Here is a 24,315-nt window from a genome sequence, read left to right on the forward strand (position 1 = left end):
ACCAGGAAGCATCAGCAGACTGTCTGGAGCTGTGGGACTAGAAACAGGGGATCAAAGCTGAATAAAGGACTGTGCAGTTTGAGCATCAGCAACATTTTCCTATTCCCATGATCTGTCAGGCTGTAGAAATTCCCCCAAGGAGCATTCCCTGCCATGGGAATCAATTGAAATGGAAACAGCAATTACAAAAAAAGTTTGAGAGGAATCCCTCTCTGGCAGAGGGACAATCCAGGCAGCACAGCACTCTTTCCTCTCTGATTTAGGTGTCTCGTGCCCTTTTTGTTCTCTGCCTTTCCCCCTGAGACTATAGATGCCCTAGCTGAAGGCTTGCTGGGAGGTTTGGAAGGAGACTTTTTCCCAGCTCATCACAGTCTCACTGGTACGAAGGCCAGACTCAGAGCAGACGAGCAGTTCGTGCTGCTGGCAATGGTGTCAGTGCTGGGAGCTGCTCTGCCTGTGCCAGCAGGACCTGGTGTCTGCTGGAGCCCATCCTGCCAGAGCCCAGGCTCAGATTCCTGCCCAGGGAGAAGCTGAGTGGGGTGGTGGAAGCTCCAAATGTGCTGAAATGGGGTTTTTTGGGGGGAAAAAAAGCCATTTCCAAACAGTGCAGTGGAGTTGGTGAGTTGCTCTGTTTTCCTTTGGCTGTTGTATTGGATGTTTGTGGTTGGATCAGAGCTCATCTTTGCCTTCTGCTGCATCTCCCAGCAAAGTTGGAGGCCTGTGTTTAACATGGCAAGCTCTTGCCACAGGGAGAATTACTTAGAGAGAGAAATCTCTTATCTGAAGTCACATCTCCATTAGTCATCAGCTTTTTCATACTGCCTTTATAGCCCACTGAGAAAGGAACAGTTTCTGTCATAAACCATAGGTTCTGTGGGTTTTCCAGACATGAAAGACACTCTGGAAAACAACTGTCTTCCAGTAAAAATTGCCGATGAATAAAAAAAGAAAAAATTCACTGGCAAATTTTCTGTAGATTTTATTTTGTTTTCCATGTTGTTCTTCAAACTTTATATTGTTTCCACTGGAAGCTCTGAATGGGGCCAAGAATCCAGTAAATTACAAGTGCTGGCTGCAGCAGGAATGAGCATCTTTTGGATTTGGCTTTTTAGCCAGAAAAGAAAGAGAGCAGCTGCTCTCAGCGATTTCTTGTTTTCTGTCTCTACTCTCGCCCTGCTCCTCACTGTGATGTACCATGCAGTGAGAGGTCCTGTGTGGGTACTGAGGATGCCACCTCCTCACTCTGCCAACCCTCCCAGCTCCCTGGAAACTACTTCTAATGTAAACATTATAGAGATACTGCTCAGTACTGCTAATTTATCACTTCTACCAGATGGGGAGTAAGTAGCCTATTAACATTCACAAAGTGAGGGTCCAATTCCTTCACATTTCTAAACACATCACCCTGGGATTCCTAAGATTTATGGCATGGAGTTTTCCCATGTTCTGAGACCCTTTGTGTGGCCTTTAGGCTCATGGAGGTGTGCAGGGGCAGGAGGTGATCAGGGAGCTTTTGGGGGAAGGAGCACAGATTTGGAGGATGACAGTCTGACAGAATTTGAACTCAGATATTTCATTCACTTTGATCTGAGTGTAAAATCCAAACTAATTTGAGATTCCCAAATATTCCGATTTTGGGCACTATTGTGACAAAAGCAGGCATAAGGTCAAAAGTGCAGGTTTGTGGTGAAGCCATGAGGAGGGGTTCTTGTACTACACCTTGCAGGTGTCTTAGAAGATCAGGAGGTTTTTGAGCCCAGTTCTCTACCTTCAATATTGCCATTTTCCCAATAACACCCCTCTCTCCAGCTCACTTCTTTTCTCCCCCTCCCCCAAATCCCAAGCCCCTTTGTCTGCCCCACAGAACAACTTCTCTGTCTTTATGGGATAATTAGTGTGGACAATTGCTGCTTTTCCCATTGGGTTTGAGGTGCAGTGAGCCATGAAGGAATCTGTAATGACATGAAAAGTCACTGGAGGCGCGGATGGTGGCTGAATAGCAACAGTTACCTCTCTGAATAGATTAAATTAAAAAAAATAAAGCTTTGTGTTCAGCTGGGGGAAGGGAGGATTCACTAATCTTTTTGTACTTGACAATGTGGTTTTGTATCTCGGCAGCTCAAGGAAGAAATCAGGCGGGGCTTTGCCAGATTGGAGGACCCTTTGGCAGGACTCCTGGCCATGCTGGAGAGCAGCAGTGATTGGAAAGGGAGAGGGCATTCCCTGGGGTATTGCATCACCACGGAGCTGCAGCTTTGGATAAAAGCACATCCTGCTGTCCCACAGGTTAGAAAAAGAGAAAGCAAGAGAGTTGGGAGAGAGGAGAGAGAGTAATTGATTTTAATGTTCCTCAAGCATCTCTAGTTTCACTTTATTCTAGAGTCCAGTATCTTCTCTGTAGCCTTATACAGAGTGTGACAAGGTGTGAAACACAGTGAAATATTATCTGTGGCATGCTGTCCTGAAAATGAAATCATATTGGGAGCTGTGCTGCCAAAGCTGTTTCCCCTCCAGAGCTGGGATTTCATCTCTCCAGATCAAACCACTTTGGTCGAGCCTCTTGCAGCCTTTCCAGGCTGGAGGCTCTCCCACTGGAATCCACATCCCTGCTGTCAGTAGAAACCCAGTTGCAGAAATCTGCTCTGTGTGTTCTTCCAGCTCTGTAAATAGAAGCCAGTTACTGTAGGATTGCTTAATTCCTGCCATATGGTGGGAATGCAGAAAATGGGAACAGCCTGCCTTTTCAGCAGCTGAATGATTAGTTCTGTAAAGTTGGGTCATCAGATTATATGTCTTAATGTTTACCATTCCTTCTGCCTCCAGATATTCTGACCTACTGAGATTTTTCTCTCTTCTGTGAGCTTTTGGCTCTGAACTGCAGGATACTTTTATATTTGTGTTGCTTCCTTTCCCATTTTTCCAAATGGCTCTGGTTCGATGTTGAGCTCTGCCATTACAGGATCAGCGAAGTGCGACTGGCACTGAAATTCCTGTGTCATGAGTGAATGATCACGTGGGAACACAAGGATTTAAATACCTGTGTCTGTGCATCTTTTGATGGTGCTTTTGCTTTCCCTACCCTCCATGCACCCAGCAGCAAGCCTGGGAATGAAAATTGAATTCTTTTGCCTGATAGGTGAGATCTCCCCTGGAGGGGAGTCGCTGAATTCAAAGATTTCCTGCTGGGAACTGGAGGGGAGGATTTCTGAAGAGTTCTGTTAGCACAGAGGGTATTTTTCCAGTTTCAGATTTTACTTTTGCACAAGGCCCTATCCCTTCTCCAGAATTACCCCACAAACATTTCATGTTCTTAAAGTGGGTGCTGTGGAAAAAATGTGTATCATATTGCTCTGATTTCTGCCTGCAGACTCCGTGGGGAAATCAGAGAATCTCTTCCAGAGGAATTCGCTTACTCTGTTTAAACAAGCTGTGTTTTCAACCACCACTGAATCGCAGCCATCTTTACCAAACCTGTGTTTGATTGTTTTTTGGTTGTCTTTTGAAGTCTAGCACCAAGCTGAAGAAGCTGCAGGCCCGTGTGCTCGGAATGCTCTCCCAGTGCCCAACTAATCTGCTTGACCCCCTGATTAGCATTTACCAGCTCCACACAGCAGACCGGAACTATTTGCTTGAACATGTCAGTCATCTTTATCTCCAGGGCAATTACAAAGAGGTGGGTCATGTCTTTCAAATAAATTTACCTTGCCAGCTCTCTGTGAACGTCTATGTCATTTTTTTTTTGGATGCATTTCAATGTGAATTCCATTTCATCCCAGCAGCTGCACACTGTGAATGCTGCTGCTTAACGTGCTCTTCCCGTGTACAGGAGCAGCCTGGGCTCAACCTTGGCTTTTCTGCTGCCTGGGGACAGAATGCCAGGGAATCCTCCCTCCACTACTTTGCTGACCTTTGAAAATAATAGGTTAATAGGCTTTATTTTGGAGAATTTAAGGGGATGGTTGTATTCTTTTTTGTTTTCCTTGTCCTTAGCAAGAAAAGAAGGGATTTTAGTCCTTGGTCATAGACCTATTGTGCTATCTCCAGCCCACCTGCACCCAGAGGGCTTGGAAAACCTCACTGGTCCCATGTGACTGCCCCAACCTCAGGTCTCAGTTGGAGGAGTTTTGAAGCCTCTTTACCACTGAGGCTCATATTCCAATTGTGTAACACCTCCTGTGTCTATGTCTGGGTGGTTGACACAGGCAGGAGTTCACCAGACCCAGATCTGGTGTGCTTTACCCTGTTTTACAGCACTGAAGCATCTCCAGCATGGTTGCCCCATCCCTGGAATTGTTCCAGGCCAAGTTGGACAGGGCTTGGAGCATCCTGGGGTAGAGGGAGGTGTCCCTGCCCATGGCAGGGGGTGGAACTGAATGGTCTTGAAGGTCCCTCCCAATGATTCTATGATCTTTCTTTTTTAAAGCCAAAAGGGTTTGTTTTTCTCCTAGAAGCATGGTTCATTTGGATGGTATATAACAACTTGACCTTGTTTAGTAAAAGCAAAACTCAAATAGCATTCTTAAAATTCTGTTCTTCAGTAAAGCTGAATTCCCAGGTGACATCCTGGAATCCCATTCTTTTTGATTTCTTTCAATACTGAAACAAAGATCTTTTGTCTTTGGTTTGAAGTTCCCAGGTAGCTGCTTGAGACTTAGTCTTGTGCTCAAAAAATTTTGAACATGAATATTTGACAATTACAACATGAAGAAATATCTTATTTGATTATATTCAAGTGGGATTTTTAGTTTCATGGCTCCAAAGATATTTGTTTTCATTAGAAATACAGTTCTTTCTAGATCCAGCTTTGGAAAGCTCTAGATTTTTTTGGTGGAATTGTTGTTCTGTTTTTTCTTTCACAGCAGAGATCATTTACTGCTCATTCCCAGTGTGAAGAACAGGAAACCTCAACAGCTTCTCACTCTCAGCCATAGCTTTCTTCTAGCTTTCTTTTGTTACCAGAAGGATGAATAGATTTCTCTTCAAAAACAACAGGAAGTCTTTTACTGCCCTTGGAGACTAAATCAGGCTAACCCTAAACAACCTGGAGCTGGGGCTCTGAACATTGCAGTGGCTCTGGGTGTCCGTCTGTCCTTCTCTTCCCCATCTCTCAGCTGGGGCAGTGAAGCAGACTCACATGTCGGATTGTTGGCTCTTCAGTCTCTCACCTGAAAGGCCAGAAATCATACAAATCCTGACTGTCATTATTTATTTTCTTGCTGTATTTGCAAAAAAACACCAGGCATTTTACAGTTCAGTACTTCAAAGGGCTTATAAAAAAGAGGGAGATGAATTTTTCATGGGCAGATAGTGATAGGACAAGGGCAACTATTTTAAGCTAAAAGAGGAGAAATTTATGTGGGCTATCAGGAAGAAATCCCTCCCTGTGAGGGAGGTGAGGCCCTGGCACACAGTGCCCAGAGAGGCTGTGGCTGCTTCTGGAAGTGTTCAAGGCTGGGCTGGACGGGGCTTGGAGCAGCCTGGGACAGTGGAAGGTGTCCCTGCCCATGGCAGGGGGTGGCATTGGATGGGCTTTTAGGTCCCTTCCAACCCAAACCAGTCTGGGATTCTGTGATTTATTCTAGAGCAGGTTATTCCCTTTGTCTGTGGTGTGCAAACCATGCATGTCCTCTGCCCTGAGAGTTAAGGCTCCTTTCCCTCATGGAGATTTTGGAGAATGTTCCCTTTGGAAAACGAGATCCCAAAGCTCCTGGGGATGGCCATGGCAGCTGTTTGGTGCTGAAGCATCTCTGGTCCTCCCTTACACCTGGATTTGGGGGAGCTGGTCGGAGGCTGAGCCTGGGGCTTGGGGCAGTGCTGGCACGGGGAACAGGAGAGGGGACTAGGGACAGATTCTGGCTCTGGTTTAGCAGCACGGGCTGTGCTGAGGAGGCACCTGCCGGGGAGCAGCGCCAGCGGATGGCACTGTGCTCCCGGGTTGCAGGGAAACAGGTAGATCCTGGGAGCTGGGGAGAAGTAGGGATGTGGAAGTGGGTTTTGAGGTGTCTGGGCTGTCTGGCATTTCATCTTTCTTTTGTGATGGGAGCGTGCAGCTGCTGGAGGAGCAGTGAGAGCTTTGAGCAGGCAAGGGGCTCCCAGCTCTGTTCATTGTGGCCCCCATGGCGTGGGGAGATGGGAGGGTTCAGCACTCCCGCTCAGGGAGTTCCAGTGAAGCACAGCAGCCTTGTCCCCTTCCCAGAAGGCAGCCATGGCTCCATGCCACTGTCGACCTGGGCTGTGCCAAAGGTGCCAGAGCCCTGCTGTGCTGCCAGGCCAATGTGGTGTGGGAAGGGCGATGGGAGCCAGGGGTCACAGTGTGGGGAACGGGGCTGGGAAATGGGAACACTGTGTGGGAAGGGTGCTGGGGGCAGGAGGATGTGCCATGGGAAGGGCCCTGGATGAATTCTGTGTGGGAAGTGCAATGAGTGCCAGTGGATTTGGTGTGATAAGGGCACTGGGTGAATTTGGTGAGGGGAGGGTGCTGGGTGCTGGATTTGGAGTATGTGGGAAGGGTGGTGAGTGTTTCTGGTGTGAGAAGGGTACTTGAGTGTCAGTAGAAGTGGTGCAAGAAGGACTCTGGATGGATTTCGTGTGGGAAGGCCTCTGGATGTTTTGGTGTGGGAAGGACAACCTGTTCTGGTGTGGGAAGGACACTGGCTTTGGTGTGGAAGGATGCTGGGTTTGGTGCGGGAAGGACACCGGGTTTGGTGTGCAAAGGATGCTGGGCTTGGTGTGGGAAGGACACCCGGATCTGGTGTGGAAGGACACTGGATTTGGTGTGGGAAGGACACCCCAATCTGGTGTGGAAGAACACTGGATTTGGTGTGGAAGGACACTGGATTTGGTGTGGGAAGGACACCCCAATTTGGTGTGGAAGGACACTGGATTTGGTGTGGAAGGACACTGGATTTGGTGTGGGAAGGACACCCCGATCTGGTGTGGAAGGGCGCTGGGTGCTGGCAGGACAATGCTGGGATTCAGCAGACCGGGGGTAATGCAGCGCGAGCAGGGCTGTGAGAGGCCCTGAATAGGCCAGGCTGTGCTGGAGAAGAATGAGGGGTAGGCAGAAGGCAAGCTAGTGTTTCATGGTCATCTTATGTTACACTTCAGCCTTTCAAAGAGTGTCTGGGGCTGCTTGAATGAACCTCTCTTGCACTGCGAATGCGGGACCCCGGAGACAAAGGGGACTCTTGTCACTCTCAGGCCCCTTTGGGGAATAAAAGCCATTGTCACATGAACAGGGGCAGTCTGGCAGGCTGTGCATGCTTCAGTGCCCCATGATATCGCTAAGTCTCAGCAGAAATCACATTCAGGGCCCTGTCAGCTTTGATTAGCGGGGTCTCATGACTTAATGTGCTGCGATATTTCATGTCTAAGGGTGGCGGCTGTCTTTCTGGGGGATGAATGCCCTCTATTGTCCACTGAGTCATTTTATTTACATTTTTTAAACAGCTTATAAAGGTAAAAAGATAGCTGCGCTTAAAGAAAAAAATCAAATTCCCTCACTTCTGGATCAGCAGTGAGTGCTGCTCGGGTCAGATACAGTGAAACTTGTTTTCACAGTCAGCATCAAAGTTCTCATCTTGTTTAACAGCTTTATAGTAAATTCTGAACAGGTGGCAGTGGAGCTGGGTTTAGGAAGGAAACAATAAATAATCTTTTTAGCCTCTGACAACCAGAAATATTCCTGGGCCTGAGAGACCTCCCACTCCAGCCTCTGTGTCAGTGATTCAAAGAGTTTCTCTTCCCTTCATCACTTTGATTCTTAAAAAAGAATATTGGATGAAGCCAGTAGGATTTTATTTTTACCAGGATTTTCAGTTGCTGTCTGTTGAGATTTCTCTGTTTTCAAAAGCAGAGTATATTTTTTCTTCTAATGTTTTATCCATCAATTTCTAGAAATAATGAAGGCTCGTATGTTAAATTTGGTTCACGTTTGCTCTTTCAATTAAGATAATGTGGCTTATCTGGTAGAGTTCAGTTAAAAGTTGACATAAAATATGTTGGAACACCCAGAGAAAAAGTTGGGTAGACACAGAATTTCAGGTTTTTGTCAGCAATACTGCTACAGGCATAACAGAAAGTGTGATTGACCAGAGTTAAACTTAAAGGAGCACAAATACTCAGAAGTGTAAAATGCCCATCATGACCTTCAGTTCTAGTGCAGGGATTTTGCAATCAGAGCCAGGGATGTTGGTGTTTGTAGCCCTACTTCATCCATGGTGCTGGACTACACACAGCATATCTTTGCAGATCTGTCGTAGAGATCAGTGTTAGCATTGATTGAGCACAGTAATGGATAAACAGATTTTTGATTTCCTCACTCCGGCTCTTTCTGAGCTGTTCTCAGGCCAGGGAAAATGTCTCTGATATTGCTTCTTATCTCCATTCACCACCTTAACTATACAAAACCATGTTCAGCTCTTACTATATTTTAAAGTGTGTTCATTTGTATTTCATTTTTTCTTTTAAATTAAGAATCATATTAGCTAAGAAGCCCAAAGAAAATGTTACAGCAGTTGTTTCTCCCATAAAGACGATGATGTTTCAGTATCCACCCCTATTTCCTCTGAACATACCCTGCTGCTGTAGTGGCACGTTGCCTGCCCGGTGATGCCCCTCTGGAGAAAAGGGAGGCAGCCCACGGGCCACGGCCCACTGCTGCCCTTCCCAGCCTCCAGAGCCGCCTCTGCCCTGGGCTGTGCCTGGGAAATGCTGGGAAGGAGCTTCAGCATTGCTGGGAGTCATAAATGAGATGGCAGATTTCTGCTCCTACTGCCAGAATTTCTGGGCTCTGGGACAGCCCTGGGGATGTGCAGCAGATCCAGCTGTGCAGAGTCTGGGTGTGCTGGAGGTGGGCAATGCTCAGAGAATGAGCCGAGCAGTTAAACCCCACCTAAAACTGCTGAAGGACCTGAGGGACACAAATCAGAGAGGGTTGGCTTCAGATCTCTCTTCCCCTCACCTGTGCCTTCTGTCCCTCTACCTCAAATTCTTTGGCTGGGAATAACCTGTCACTGCTCCATGTTGATGGTCTCATTCTTCCCTGGTCTCCTGAGTGTGGACCTGAGGAATGTCCTGTTCCCCTGGTTTCTGCAGACCTTCCCACAGCCAGCTGTGTATGAAGTGCCCTTTGAGCAGGAAGCAATCAACCATTGAACCTGATGTCATCCACTTGCAGTGATGCACTCTGAGAGCTGAGCAAAGTTGATTAGCCTCAAGTTTGAAATGAGTGATTCCAAAACACAAACCAGATGTTCCTGATGATTAATACCTGGTGTGCCTTTTACTCAATTATTTCTGCCATTATCCAGGCTTTGATCACTGTGATTTTCTTGGAGTTGACGTTGGTTCCTCCTCTGCAAAGTCTCCTTCTGTTGTTTCGTTTATTCTTTGGGTTTTCAGAAATTCCCTCACTGTGTGTTCAGAAATAGTGCACTCAGTGAGGCACAGCCATCTCTGTGTTTGTGCTGTCCCAGCTCACTTGCAGCAGAGCCAAGAGCAGAAGTCATCAGCAACCACTGGTGTCTGTCCTGCCCCAGCACTCCAAGCAGTTCTCCTGCACGAGGCAATTCCTCTGCTGTGAACCCCACCGTGGGAAAACTGCAGAAATTGTCAATGCAGACACCACCCAAGTGCACATGCCCTTGCAGATAAGATCTTGTGTGGCTTCCTGCACCTCATACTGTACGTGGAAAGAATAGTCATTTTTTGATGAGACAGAGCCAAATGCATTCAAAACAAGTCATGAGGAGCAGGTATTGGTGCAGGCTGTCTGCGCTCCAGAGCACTCCCCACTTTCCCATGCTGTGGGCTGCATTCGCGTGACTGCAGGAGTGCTCTGGTGCTCATGGCTGGGCCTGGACATGTCAGGTTTGGGAAACTTCCCCCATCCTTTGGTCAGTGCACCTACACGTGGCTTAGGTGGAATTCAGTGTAGTGTTGTCTAGCTTTCAATTCTGCCCCAGACTCAACCAGCCCTCTGCTGTATTTTAGGGATTTGTCCTTGGGATACAAAACTATTACAAAATGTCCCAATGGGATTTTTGCACTCGCCATCATTAAGTCAAAGAACAGCCCAAAGCTCCCCAACGATGAGGAGGCTCAGGAACTTGGACAGGAGTTGGATCAGGCAATGGCCATCAGCTTTTCTCCTGCACTAAGCAGTGCATGCAGTGCATTCATCACATCCTGCTCCCAGGTACACTTGGGGGTTCAAGGCAAGAGAGGGACCAGCTTCCCCCTGGTTTGTTGTCATCTGTGGGGGTTTAGGTTGAACACTGTTATGTACTGCAATAATGATAATTATTGCTGTTATTAGATTATGCTAGAAACTCTCTGTGGATGAAACATATTTTTGTGCAAAGGCTCCTTGTACCACCAGCCATGACAATATTCTCTTTGGGGCTTGAGGGGGTGAGTAGACCCTAACAGGTGTCAATATCTCAGCATTCCCCAGAGCTTGCCCATGTTCCTGCATCCTGCCTTGGGTTTTGGCTCTTACTGACCAGCTGGTGAAGTCGGGGGGTACCTGCTGTTCTGGATCTGGGCAACCCTGCAGATCCAGCCCGAGGATCTGCAGCTGGATGAACGGGATTGCCAAATTCCAGCTTCCCTGGCTCGCCTTCCAGCCCAGCACTGCAGATGGGCAATGCTGGCTCTGGGTGGGGAGGGGGTTTCTCACCCGTTCAGTTACAGCCTGCTCAGCCTCATTAAAGTGTTTGTTTTCTGAGTCCAAGTGAGCCTGCGAATGAGATGTTGCTTTGCTGGAGATCTTATCAGCTGTAAACACACTGTTAAAAATAGGCTCATTTTACACAAAACTTGTTTGTGGAGTGAAACAATTCAAAACACGATAATAACAAAACAAAATCTTAAAATAGCTCGGAGTTGAGACCACAGACACAGCTGCCAAGCACTTTCATCTTTATTACAGTTACTCATATCTCTTCTCTTACTATTCCCATTGTAAACAGGCTGATGTTATCTTTGCTGGCCTCCTGCTCAGCCCAGCCCCTGGAGCTGCACCCTCATCCAGCCTGGTGCCTGCTTCTAGTGCCCAGCTCACGCTTCGCCTTCCATGATAATAGCTTCAGGCATGGACCAGGCAGCTGCCCTGCTGCCGGAGAGCTCCCTGCTGCAGGGAGGCTCTGCCAGCAGCACCATCGCTCTGCCTGCTCCTTACCTGCTTGAGCCGGAGGATGTTAAATTGCTGTTAAAAACCAGATTATGGGCCAGGCTGCCCAGAGCAATGGAGTCATCATCCCTGGAGATGTTCAAAATAACGTGTGCATGTGGCACCTAGGGATATGGTTTGGCAGTGAACGCTGTGGTGGTGCTGGGTTGATGGTTGGATTTAGTGATCTTAGAGGTCTTCTCCAACCATGAGGATTCCATGAATCTCTGTGATTGGAGCTCCTCTGTCCTCCAGGCTTGCTATGGGGGAGCTGCATCTGCCAGCCCTGGGCAAGGAAGAGAGGGCTCCCCACATTCTGGACAAATGAACATCTGTTGTTCTACACCCTTGGGGACAGGGTGGTATATCCAACCAGGGAAAGAGGAAAACCCAACCTGACACCACACATGTTCATCTGATTAAGTCACCTGTACAGTTAGTGGAGCTGGAGATAAACCTCTGCCATGTAGATAACAGTGCTGCAATTAGGTTAATCTGAACATTAAAAAACCATTAGGGAGCTGTTGGATGTTGCAGTTAAAACTAAGGCTACAGTAGGAGGTACTAACAAGATCAAATGATGAAACAAGGCCTGGAGAGTTGCAAATATTTTCTTTTTTTTTTTTTTTTTTAAATTTCTTTTGATTCAACAAACTTGAGGAGCTGGGAGGAAAGCAAAAACAGCTGCCAAAGCTTTGGAGACCTAAACCCCCTTTTCACGTCCACACCAGAAATAGCAACCTTCAACCTGAGAATAATCACTCAGCTTGAACACTGTATTGTTAAACTGATAATGTGAGAGGAAAGAAGCAGCTCTTTGCCTCTGACTTGTGGAATAGTTATAAAATCTGGAGTTGGAAAGGTTTGGCTGAGGTTTAGCTGGGCTAAGCAATGCTCCTGTGTATTTCTGTTCAGTCTCTGCATTAATGGTGATTCCTCTTTTTGTCACCTAAAGTTTTTCTCTTGATTTCTCTTTTGAAGATGAAGCCTGGTCTTCCAATGAAGCAGTGTTAAAAAAAAAACAAACCACCCAAATTTCCCCAAAACCAAACCCGAAACAAAACAAAAATTGTTTTCCCACTTCTAAGTGGGGCAGTAGGATAGAGCAGCTGAACTGCCATGTCTTGGTTCTCTGCTTTTGCACACTTGGTCTGTGATGCAGTGGGTGAAATACAGGCACAAATTCCCCAGAAAGGAACATAATCCACTGCTGCTGCTGTGAGCTGGGATGAGCTGTGGGGCTCTGCAGGACATGTGCTGCCAGTGATGGGGTGAGTTCAGGTTGCACTTGAGTGATCACAGGAAATGGATTTCAAGGCATGTGCCTGCCCCCACTTAGGTTATTCTGTTTTTTTTCCAGAAAAGTTTAGTGCAGGTGACATGTAATGGTGGGGTTTTTGTTCCCTGGGGAAATGCACACTTGGTACTGCACTTTGTTTATGTGTTATGGGGTCTGTAAGGAAAATGGGGACAAACATTTTAGCAGGGCCTGGAGTGGAGGAAAAGAGGTGATGGTTTTAAACTATTAAAGGGGAGATTAAGATTAGATATAAGAGATTTTTTTTACAGTGAGGGTGGTGAGGCCCTGGCACAGCTTGCCTAGAGAAGCTGCGGCTGCCCCATCCCTGGAAACATTCCAAGTCAGGATGGACAGCAGCTCTGAGCAACCTGATCCAGCTGAAGATGTCTCTGCTCACTGCAGAGGGGTTGCAGTTAGGTTGCCTGTTAAAGGCCCCTTCCAACCCAAACCAATTTACTTTTCTATATTCCAACAAATAGCATAGTTCTAATGTGCATCCATTTTGACAAATGCGTCATTTTCCTAGTCTTTCTCTCAAATGAAATTCAATCACCAAGAGCAAAGAAACCTATGGAAGAGAAGAGCTTTTCCTCCACTCCCTACCACACTGGTTTTATCCTCATCTGAACAAACAGGTGTTTGTGAGCTCAGTGGAGTCCATCCCATCGCTGGTCAGTTCTGCACACGTGCTCTGCCAGGGTCACAGGTATCTTTTCAGCACTGCTCACAGTCCTTTGGGAAGATGCAGCCTGACTTGGCACAGGTGTTGGAACCATGTCCATCCTCCTCATTCCTGGTTCCCTCTTCAGCACTAACACACAGAGGTGCTCCAAGGCTCCTTGCCCTGATTGCCCCAGTTACTGGCACAAGGCAATATATTAAAGTCACCCATTAAGTGCTTATTCTGTATTTGGGATCTAAGTGTTCTCACATGCTACAGAAACGAGACACTCTCACCTCCTGTAAATCCTAATCTGTGCCTGTGCCTCCCAGGCAGTGCACAGTTAGAGCTTCATCCATTCCTGTGGTCCCCAGCTGGGATGGGACAGGCGGTGGCTGAACCACCTCTTCTGAGCTCGAGTTCCTGCAGCTCATCCCAGCAGGTTCCAGAAGATCCTGATTTGGAGGCAATTTGTGAACGTGGCAGGTCTTGACTTATCAAAGATTTGGAGATCCCATGAAAGGGAAAAATACAGTTCTTCCCATCTTGCAGCTTGTGGTGACCCTGGTGCTTCCAGGGGTGTGGAATAAGTAGGAAATACCCATCCCAGCTGGTTTTGTCCAAGTGCTTCATTCGCTTTCTGCCCAACAATTTGATCTTTAATTTTTGCTCCAGGGGCTGTTGCTATTCAGGATCTGCAGCTCTGCCAAGAGTGTTCTTGTACATTTGTGGAATGAATGTGGCCAAATGTTTGCAGGATTTGTGCTTGACAATGTAACAGAAATAATTAACACATTAAAAATGTGTATAACATTATTTTCATTTCACTTTGGAATAATGCCCATTTATCCTCTGTAGGATTCTTCTAAATACACAACTTTTTTCATGTTTTCTAGGCAGCCATACTGAGTATTAAGCTGAAATTACAGCCAGATCAAGATGTAGAGAAGGTGAGTCGTTTCCTCTGCAGGATCCTCTGTCATCAGATCCACCTTTTGTTAGCAGGAGATCCATCAGGACGCTCCAAGTTCTGCTGCCTTTCACCTGAGGCTTTACTCCATTCCCAAGAAGTCCCTGTTGTGTTGTTGATGTACCTTTACATCAAAGTTAGGCACAGAGTGTTTTATAAGCCTCCATTACACCTCTTACCTGGCTTTTCTGGCTGCAGCCACTGCTATAACAAATCCTGGCTGTGCTCATCACTGAGGCAGAGATCAGTACTTTGCTGCACTGAAGCTTTGCTGGTATTTGTGTTACAAATGTCACAGCACGCCTGTAGGCAGCACTGGTGGCTTGGGCAGGGCTGAGACTCGCTCTCATGCTCCATGGGGCTCAAAGGCAGGGCATGGCGCTTTAACATAATTCCTTCTCCTAGATGTGTACCCCACTACTCCTCCAGGATAAAGCTAACTTGGTGGAAGAATATGTGGCAGAATATCCTGAGCTCCAGAGGAAGCTCTTGCAGACCCTGGACACGTGGTGTAATCCCAGCTTCAATATCAGAGACATCACAAGGTAGAAACACTTGTTTTTCTGAACAGCTGGGGCCAAGGTGCTGCCAGAGCACTGTGTGTCTGTCCTCTGTCTGTCTGTCTGTGATCAGAGCAGTGTGTCTGTCCCCTGGCTGCTGGCTGTGATTGTGTCCCAGCGTAAGGGAGTACAATATATTGACTTTTGGCTGAAAAAGGGAAAATTCTGGTGGCTGTATCAGAGCCTTCTCCAATGACTCAGGCTGGAGGACAGAGGAATCCTTGCTATTGACAGATGCTCCATTCCTGCCAAGATGAAACCTGTGCAGGACACCCCAGCAGCAGAGCAGTATCAAAGCTTCCCAAGGAGGCTGGAGCAATCAGCCTCTTGTGCTTTGCTGCAGACAAGGGTGACTTTCAGTATCGGTTGTACAGGTTTGGCAGGAAGATAACACTGTGATGAAGTGGCAGAAAAACAAGAGATGCAAGTGGTTAACCTTCCTGTGCTCATCAACTCATGGTGTGTGTTTTCACTTCTGAATTGCCTCTCACTTGAATAACTCCTGTCACTCAGAGCCAGCAGCACAGTCGGAGTCACAGTGTAGCTGCAATAGTTGCTGTCAGCTCTGAAAAAGAGATGAAAAGGAGTTGCTCATTTTCTCTTTCTTTAAAATGAGCCTCTGGACTTGCTTAAGTGGTTGACTGAAATTTGTGTGGTTGTGCTGTTGGCTTTTCACTGTATCTTGGGAAAGGCAGGGGCCTGTCCTTCTCAACATCCCACAAACCCCAATCCCTGTGCTGTTAAATGTCTGCTATTTGGGAAGCATCCTTTAGATAATGCCACAGATGTGTCTCTATGATGTTGTTACAGACCGTATCAAGGCCTGTCCAAGTACAAACCCGAAAAATTTAACCACAGGGTGCTCAGTAAGCTGGTCTTCAGGCTCCTGGAGAGATTCAACGTTGACTCAGGTATGGGATATTACAACATATTGTGGAGTTATCTCAGTAATAAAGAACAAAGTCAATTTGTCTTCTTCCATGGTCATCAAGGAATCTTTGCTGTCATTTATCCTGGGGAACTTCAGGGTTTAATTAATGATATTGAAAAAACAAAGCTGGCAAGTTGTGGGAATTACCACTTTGTGCTGTCAAAGAATGAAGTGCTGGTGACTGATAGACTGCTTCTGCCATGATCTGAAATAAATCCTGACCTCAGCATGGTTTTGCATAAACACACCATGGTCAGCTCTGAGTTATGACTCCATTCCTCTCGCATAAGAAGCAAGTCATTATTCACTGGGGATCTGTTTTCTTGAGCTGTGGGTGCGTCAGCTGGGAGGAGATAACCCTTGGGAAGCAGGAGCCTCACAGCCCTTTGTATTCTTTTCATAAACTAGGGTTGGTGGGGGGAATTTTAAGGCTCTTGCAGCCTTGCAAGAGAAGTGGCACATTTTCCATCACTTCACCAGCCGCTTCATCAGCAGGTCTCTAACAAAATCTGCCTTGCTTTAGTTCTTAGTGAGGACTGCTGATTTTTCCTTCTCTTTGGGGCCTTTCACCAGCCCTTTTAGGTGCACAGTTAGCTTTTACCCTGCAGATGTTCCCATCATCAACCCAAGGTATGCAATTCTCTTTTCTTGGACTGAAAAGGGTTTTCTAAACACAAATTTTGGTTAGTTTCACCTGTCAGCAACACTATTGCATATTAATTCTCCCATCTTCAGACTGGTGTTCAAAAGTTAACAAGATAAACTATTCAAACCCTCACTGGAAGAGAAGGGGATCTAATTAGATCCAGCACGTTCATGTGAAAGCTGAGGCATATGGGAATGATTTATTTTGAAATTAAAAGCTTCCCAGGAGTTCATTAGTTTTCAGTAGTTTTCCCTCCTTGACAGTGTTGGGCATTCAGTTGGCTATGTTGTCTTTGATGATCTGTAAAGAGAAAAGAGTTGTTCCTCTTTCCTTATGAAAGCTCCACCAAGGGCATGATCTAATGGTAGAGGTGAAATGATGTAACTGTTCACATGCAAAATCCTGATGAATAATAATTAAAGAAAAGAAAAATCTAGAAGAGGAGCATGTGTTGGGCTCAGGTGCACTCCATGGGATGTAGTGTGTTTCAACCTGGTGATGCTTTCCAGATGTTGTAGCTGCTGATAATGGCCAGATCTTTCTGGCCCTCCACAGCCATTCACTGGTGAGGAGATTCCTTGGGGTAAATACAGACCCCATTCCTTCCAGACAAATGTCCTTCCAGACAAATGTCCTTCCAGCCCTTTCTCCCATGCAAACTGCAGTGGCTGCAGTGCAGGGCAAGTCCTTGCTTAAGAGGGCTGCCCACCTTTGCTGGTGTGAGAGGGGATGTGGGCACCTGGTTTGGACTTCAGCTAAAACCAGTGCCGGGCGACTCCCACAATCCCATGCAGTACAGTAGGTGTTTATTTTTTACATCATACCATGAGCAGGAATTCACACATTGCTAAACTGTGGCTGTCAGTGTTCTTTGAAGTGTTTTGGAAGGGGATGAATACCTGCAGAGGAATTGCTGCCTTAGTGCTGGGCATGCTGGAACTGAACTGGGAAATGCTAGCAGCTGGAATAATGTGGCTTTCTTTGTCTTCCCATCTCTCCTCTCCCTTTTGCTGCATTTCTGGGTGTTCTTTCTCCATTCATTAGTAAAAGCAAGTCTGACTGGGAGGGAAAAGTACACAAAAAGTAAGCAGGCTGGGCAAAGTGTACAGATAAAAGAAACCCTCATTTCTCTTGTTCTGAGCCGTTCCCCCAAACGCTGGTGGTGAGGCAGAGCTCACACTTCTTGTCACCTCACCAGGGCTCGTCTGATGCTGTGGCTGCTTTCGGTCTCCTCCTCTCTGTGACTCCCACTCGCCGTGAGAGCCTGAGAGCAGCAGCAGGGAGGGAAGTGGCTTTGATGAGAAGGATGGAGGAGGATGGGGTTTCTGGGTATGAGAAGGCAAACTTGTGTGTGACTCAGTTCTTGCAGTTCCAAATCGACTTGGAGATTTCACTGCTTGAGCTCACTCTTGCCCACTCACAATAAATCACACTTACTGCCAAAGACAGCTGAGGTGTCCATTATCAACTGAGAGCACTCCTGAGAACTGCCAGCCCTAAATTTCAGAGCCAGACGGGAGTTGGCCCAATTAAAAAAAGATCTCACACCTCAGAGAAAGAAAAAAAAAAAAATATCCTCTTAGATTAGTCCTCCTGGTTTTTTTTCAGAGCTGTATTTCAGTATTCCTGTTAATTCCCTAACAGGGCATGGGAAGTGGGAGATTTTCTGCCAAATCCCAAAGGTGTCCCAATAAACTGTATGTGGATTTCATTTAATTACCCTTATTGGGGAGGAAGAAGCTGGGCAGAAGTGGTGTGTGATTGAGGAAATTGAGGTTTATAGAGTCTTTCCTCACACCTGGGTCAGTGTGCTCTGGCTTAAAGAGCCTGTAGCTTTTCCAAGCTAATTACTTAATAGTCTTTGGAGACCCTGTGAGATCGACTTTACAAATGCAAGTTGCAGTCCAAACAGATCTCAGAGGTGAGGGAACAGCCCTGTCCCCGGGCTGGCATGGTTGAGTCTGTTCTCTGCTGTGGTTTGGCACAGCCAAGACACGGGGAGAGCTCAGTGCTGTTATTCGTTGACAATTCCCAAGTCTGATGTAGAAAGGCTCCTGCTCGAAGAAGTGTAACAGCCTCATCTTTTGGGCTTAGTGCCTCCGTGCCAAGGAGGGAGATCCAAGTGGACGGACAGAGGAGAGAGAGGAGAGCCCCGGTACCGGGGGGCTGTGCTAGGACAGTGACAGACAAGCACCTCTGAGCTTGTGAGCGAGTGGTTGCCGTGGGCTTCCAGAGGTTTCTCAACATGAACCAGGAGGAATGTTTCCCTGGCTTGAGCACCCAGTTGTCCGTTTGGTTTAACGCGGGATTTCCGTCCGTGTCACCGCCCCCGGCCGGCCCGCGCTGCCGGGAGCGCCGCGCTGCGGGGCAGCAGAGGGCAGGAGAGGGCTGCGCACGGCCACAGCTGCACAGGTGACCCACAGCTGGCCACAGCTGCACAGGTGACCCACAGCTGGCCACACATCCTCAGGGCTCGAAGACCTGCCAGCCCATGTCCAGGCAGTAACCAGTGAGAGCCCCAGCTGAGGCCTGGGAGCCCTCACCAGGCAGAAGATGCTCTGTTAGAAACAAGGGAATGACTTGTACAACTTATCAGAGCAGGAGGTTATTCCCCTTTTTTTGCCCATGACTTCCACGGTGATTTTCCTCCAGAGTGTTTTAATTCAGGTGGTAAATACCAGCACAGCTCTCCATTCTGTTGTCTCTCTTAGCATGTTACCCTTCACCCTCATGTTTTTCATGAATCCCCAACTGGTTGGGTTGGAAGGGACATTAAACATCATCCAGTGGCAGCCCCACCATGGTCAGGGACACCTCCCACTGTCCCAGGCCGCTCCCAGCCCTGTCCAGCCTGGCCTTGGGCACTGCCAGGGATCCAGGGGCAGCCACAGCTGCTCTGGGCACCCTGTGCCAGGGCCTGCCCACCCTCCCAGGGAACAATTCCTAATTCCCAATATCCCATCCATCCCTGCCCTCTGGCACTGGGAAGCCATTCCCTGTGACCTGTCCCTCCATCCCTTGTCCCCAGTCCCTCTCCAGCTCTCCTGGAGCCCCTTTAGGCCCTGGCAGGGGCTCTGAGCTCTCCCTGGAGCCTTCTCTTCTCCAGGTGAGCACCCCCAGCTCTCCCAGCCTGGCTCCAGAGCAGAGGGGCTCCAGCCCTTGCAACAGCTCTGTGGCCTCTTCTGGACCCATTCCAAGAGGAGCTGGGGCCCAAGAATGGGGCAGCTCTTCAGGTGGGGTCTCCCCTGAGCAGGGCTGGGGCAGGTCCAGCTCTCAACCACAGCACCCCCAGGTCCTTCTCCCAGGGCTGCTCTTGGTCTGTTCTCTGTCCAACTCTCTGTGTGTTTTTGATTCATCCTTCTCTGTTTTTTTTTTTTGTAATAAAATATAGAAACCCAAATTCAAACTCAGTTCCTTTGCTCCGTCAGAATAAAATATGTCACCAGTGCCTTCAAACATGTTTCCAGTCTATCCATGTTTCTCTGTCTTTTCCATACAGAAGGCAAGCATTCAACTCCCCCAGTTCTGCCACAGTCTGTGCTTTGGATATTTCCTTTAGAAGCTCAAAGAAAAAGCTGTTCAGTAGATCTTTTGGGTGGCCTGGAGGGGTCATGCCATGGTTCTTTCTGAAGAGCTTTGAAAACTTTAAGTTAGATGGTGGTGTTACTAATTTTTACGTTGATCTTATATTCTTTAGAGAGTGTTCCTTTCCATGAGCTGATGAGTTTTCCTCCAGATATTGGGACAATATCCAGAGGAAAGATCACCTTATTTACTAGTGCAATATCCTGTGTGATAATTGCAGTAATTTCCTCAGATACTTTGAGGGGAAGGATTTATTGCCACACTGTGGAAGATTAACTTAAAAATAACAGCTTTTAGCATTTCTGTTTGAGATGGAAATGCTCACATTCTGAGGTGATGTTTCAGGGCACTCTGAGGAGCTGCTGTAACCAGTGGGACATCAATCCACATCCCTCTGATCCCAGGCTCTGGTATCCAGAGATCACTCTTTGTTCTCCTGGGGTTTAGTCCTTGGGCATGCCCTGTGTGGGGCACACAAAGGAATGAGGAATCAGTTTCTCCCTGTGGGTGCTAATTCAAGGGAGGCTACGGAGAATTTCACGTTCCTGTTCTCTGTGACTATTTGTGACTGCTGGCCCTGCTCCCTCTGGAGCTCCCAGTGAGATGGTTTTGGCCTCATCGGAAAGCCCAAGGAAGGCTTTGGTGAAGCCTTTCCCTGTACTGGCAGCCCAGCATCCAGCAGGAACTGACAGATACCTATGCTAATGCCACTTCATCTTTTATCTCCAGCCTTTATCTCTCCTTGCACTGGATTTCAAAACAAGGTGCTGTGTGAACATCTTAGGTTTTGCAGTTGTAATGAGCCATATCTAATGAAGGTGACAGCAATAAAAATAATAACTGTGGCTTGCTAGCTCAGCAAAGCAGTATTCCCCACCCTCTTTGTGTGGATGTGGAGCCTCTTTCATGGATCTGTGTTTTCTTGGATAAACTTCAGCCACAAGTTTACATCCTGAGTGAGCTGTTCACAACTGCCCGAATGCATTAACAACACAGGTCCAATTAAACCCGAAAGAATGCAGCCTCTAGAGACTGAGGCGGTGCCCATGTGAGGATGCTGTCTAATTAAAGGTGTGAAGTCATTGACTGTGGAGCATATTGAACCAGGGAGTGGATCTTATGCTCAGAGGTGGTGGAAGCAGAGATATCAGACCAAGAATTAACATTGCTAATCACAGATGAAAGTGTAAATAACAGTTTATAGTTGAGATAAGCTTGACAGTGTGTGAGTCTGTCCTTCATTGTTCCAAGTGTGAGGGCATCCTGCCTTCCACAAACCCAGTCTGACACTGGGGAAGGAAAAGTGTAATGTCTAGACAGTAAAACTTCCAGGAAATGCTGCGTACTTAAATGTCTTTTTCCTTCTTTCAGCTCTCTGCCCTAATGTCATAAATCAGCGGCACTTGAGAACCCTGAAATACCTCTTTTACAAGAGATTTGTTGAGGTACGTGCTGTGTTGTGTATGAGGAATGAGGATTTTTATTACATTTACATTTTTAATAACTTGAGATAATCAAAATGTATTAATAGTTTATGATCAAGGTTTTTTTTCAAGTTCTGCTCCCAAGCCCTCCCAGTCCATCAGGGAAGCCTCTGGTCTGTCTTTGCTGCCTGCCAAACCCACTGCCAGAGGAGCTGGGGAGGATGGAGCACTTCAGCCTCCTGCATCTCAGAGCTTTAATGTTGGATGACATCACTGTAGGGAGCTCGGCCATCCACAGAGGGAGCACAGAGCATTTCTCCAGGTGTATTTGTTTAGGAGAGGGAATGGATTTGTGATCTGGTGTTCTGCTCTCTTTGGCCTTCCACTTCCTTTGTTTTGGAGAATTTGCTTGCTTTAAAGTATCCAAGCTGGCCAGTTAATTCCATTAAGGTACATTTGGCAGCTGTTTCTGGACACAGTCCCTTCTTCTGAGAGCTCTTTGGTGCTCTCTGTTTACCATTCTCAGCTGTGTCTGAGCTCTGGTTAAATGTCTCCTTTATCTCAGTAATATTTAAATTACATGCTTGGATATCTCAAAGCTGTTTTCTTTGAGGCTCTTGGTCCTTGTTTGCTCTTGTATCTTTCCATAAAAGTGACACTGACACTCCCTGTTTCCTCTGCCAGCTCTGGGGTGAGACTCATGGTGGGTCTCATGCAGTTCTTGGCAGAGTGGAGAGCAGGTCCCTTCCTCAGTTTCTCCCCAGGTTTGGCTCTGAACTGCCTTAGAATGAGAGTATTAGCTTATCAGTTTCTTTTCCCAGACCTCAGGATTCCAGAGGATTTTTCATTTTTTGACTGTTGAGAAAAATTGTATTTTTATATTCTGAAGGCTCAGCCTTGCAGATGATCCCCGAAATCCCTCCTTTGGCTGGAGCCCTCAGGGTGGCTCCCCATGGCTGGCTGGAGAGATGAACAGTCTGGGCACAAACTGCATAGGAAATTTTATGCTTCATGTGCTGTGGTGTAAGAGTTCCCTCATCCAAGCTGTGTTCTGCTGTGCCCCAGCTGGAGACACTGAGGAGCTGAGGTGTCCTGTGTGTCCCAGGTTGCATTCCTTGGTCATAGGTGATGCCAGTGGGGACAATGAAAGATGTTCATTTCTAGTTTGCTGTATGGAACATTCCCCCCCTTTCCTCAGATGGCTCAGCAGTGATTTTGTCTTTTCAGAAAACCATGACTGAGGAGAATTGGGCAGACCACATTCAGGTGAGTGTGGATTTCACAGGCTTGTTTGCTTGGAGGTTATCTGAAGATATTTTAGCACATCCAGCTCTGGATGTCATAGTCCTGCTATCACAGTTCTGTCTGCACTTTCTCAACACTTTGAAAGCAAATGTAGGAAGGGCAAGGGAGAATACTTGTATTTTAACTCCTTTTACATCTTTGAAAATGCTTTCTTTTGGCTGGAGCCAAACTAGAATGTTTGGACAAAGCTCTCACGGATGCCCAGGGTGGGATTGTTGGGGTGTCTGTGCAAGGCCAGGAGCTGCACTGGATGATCCTTGTGGGTCCCCTCCAGCTCAGGGCATTCCATAGCTCTGTGATTCTGTGATTTAGATAAGATTATCAAGTACATTATTTTACTTTCCTGCACTTACTTGTAAGTGAACACTACAAGTATTTACATTGATTAATGATGAGGAAGGGGGAAAGGAGGCTGTACCTCAGCAGCTAGCAAGGTGTGTGAGGAAACTGGGATGAATGGTCAATTCCCTGAGCATGCTCTGACCATTTTCAACAGGTGACTGATGTTGTGACCTCTCTGTCTTGTGCTACAGGACACAAATAATTTTAACAGCACAAGGAGAAGGGAGCAGGGTAGGTTTTTCTTGGTGTATAAACAAGAGAGTTCAGGCAATCATGGTAGGATTTGTTTTTTGTTTTGTTTTTGTTTTTTTTTAATAGAAATGTCTTATATATGTATTAAAATTGTTGCTTTTGCTGGGCCTTCTATACTAGCTATTCTCATTTTATGCAAGAAAGAGCTTATACTTATGTGAAAATAAATACTTGTACACACACACTCAGATGCATATTCAGTATTAGCAATCTGATGAAATAGTTATCCCATAATAGACTTAGTTTTGTGTTTTAAGAGTAAGCATAAAGCTCACTAGTCATGGTGAAATCAGACTCATTATTTCTTGTTCCTGGTATTTCTGCCTATATGAGACATTAATTTAAAATTCACTGCCCTGATCCTACAATAAATACAAATGTAACAATGAAACAGCATGAAATTCCATGGTGATAAACCAGCATTGGTGATTTACGTGTCCATGGAACTGCAGCCCCATGGTGAGCATTTGCTCCTGTGTGACTCCTCTCAGGTTGAATTCTGCAGCATTTAGGGATTTCTGAAAATCCATGTGAAGGGTCAGCGTGGGCTCTGCGTGGTAACAGGCTGATAATCTGAGGGCTCCAGCACTGTTTGGACACACCAGCAAAGCAAGAGGACTGTTGGGCTCTTCCATGCAGCTCCAGGGGCTGGACACTCTGATCCTTGTGGGTCTCTTCCACTCAGGAGATTCCATCATTCTCTCATCGGGATGTGCTTGGTTGTGTGTGGGGAAGGGGTCTCTGTTGATGGTGGAGTTTGGGATAAAGTTCCCAAATGTCCCACTCTGGAGACAGAAGGCTCAGGATTCTCAGGGTAGTGCACGTGTGGTGCCTGGTAAGCCCTGAGAGCACAGAGCTGCATGCTGCACTGGGGCAGAAGGTTCTCTTGCTTTCCAAAGGACTGCAAACTCTGTATTTCCTGCTTGTTGCCAACTGGTGTATTTTTCACAACTGTGTAATTATCAGCCGAGTGGTGCTGAAACTTGCCTGTTATCAGCCTGACTCAATGCTATCACAGATCCCTGTCTCTGGCATCAGTTGAAAGTGATGGGAATCTGTACCTGTGCATCTGCAGGAAGCTGAAATAACAACCTGTGCAGGCTGGTGGCTGCTGCTGGCAGGGAAAGGAGGGAATAAAGGAAGGATCTTTGAGCAAGTCTTGGCTT

General features: G+C 46.9%; 1 protein-coding gene across 5 annotated transcripts in view; it reads left to right on the forward strand.

Annotated features, from left to right (window-relative positions):
- Positions 1-24,315, forward strand: part of EXD3 (exonuclease 3'-5' domain containing 3) — a 254,817-nt gene that overhangs the window by 80,636 nt on the left and 149,866 nt on the right. For 2 of the 5 annotated variants that reach the window (XM_053996258.1, XM_053996262.1), the window contains 7 exons: positions 2,119-2,286; positions 3,506-3,673; positions 14,031-14,084; positions 14,510-14,649; positions 15,475-15,575; positions 21,198-21,271; positions 22,478-22,516. In XM_053996258.1, the coding sequence (XP_053852233.1) occupies positions 2,119-2,286; positions 3,506-3,673; positions 14,031-14,084; positions 14,510-14,649; positions 15,475-15,575; positions 21,198-21,271; positions 22,478-22,516 (744 nt within the window). Of the gene's footprint in view, positions 1-2,118; positions 2,287-3,505; positions 3,674-14,030; positions 14,085-14,509; positions 14,650-15,474; positions 15,576-21,197; positions 21,272-22,477; positions 22,517-24,315 lie in introns of those variants that run through there. The other 3 variants (XM_053996260.1, XM_053996259.1, XM_053996261.1) reach the window with 3 other exon arrangements.

This window comes from Vidua macroura, chromosome 21 (genome assembly GCF_024509145.1).
Source record: "Vidua macroura isolate BioBank_ID:100142 chromosome 21, ASM2450914v1, whole genome shotgun sequence".
NCBI classification, from domain to species: domain Eukaryota; kingdom Metazoa; phylum Chordata; class Aves; order Passeriformes; family Viduidae; genus Vidua; species Vidua macroura.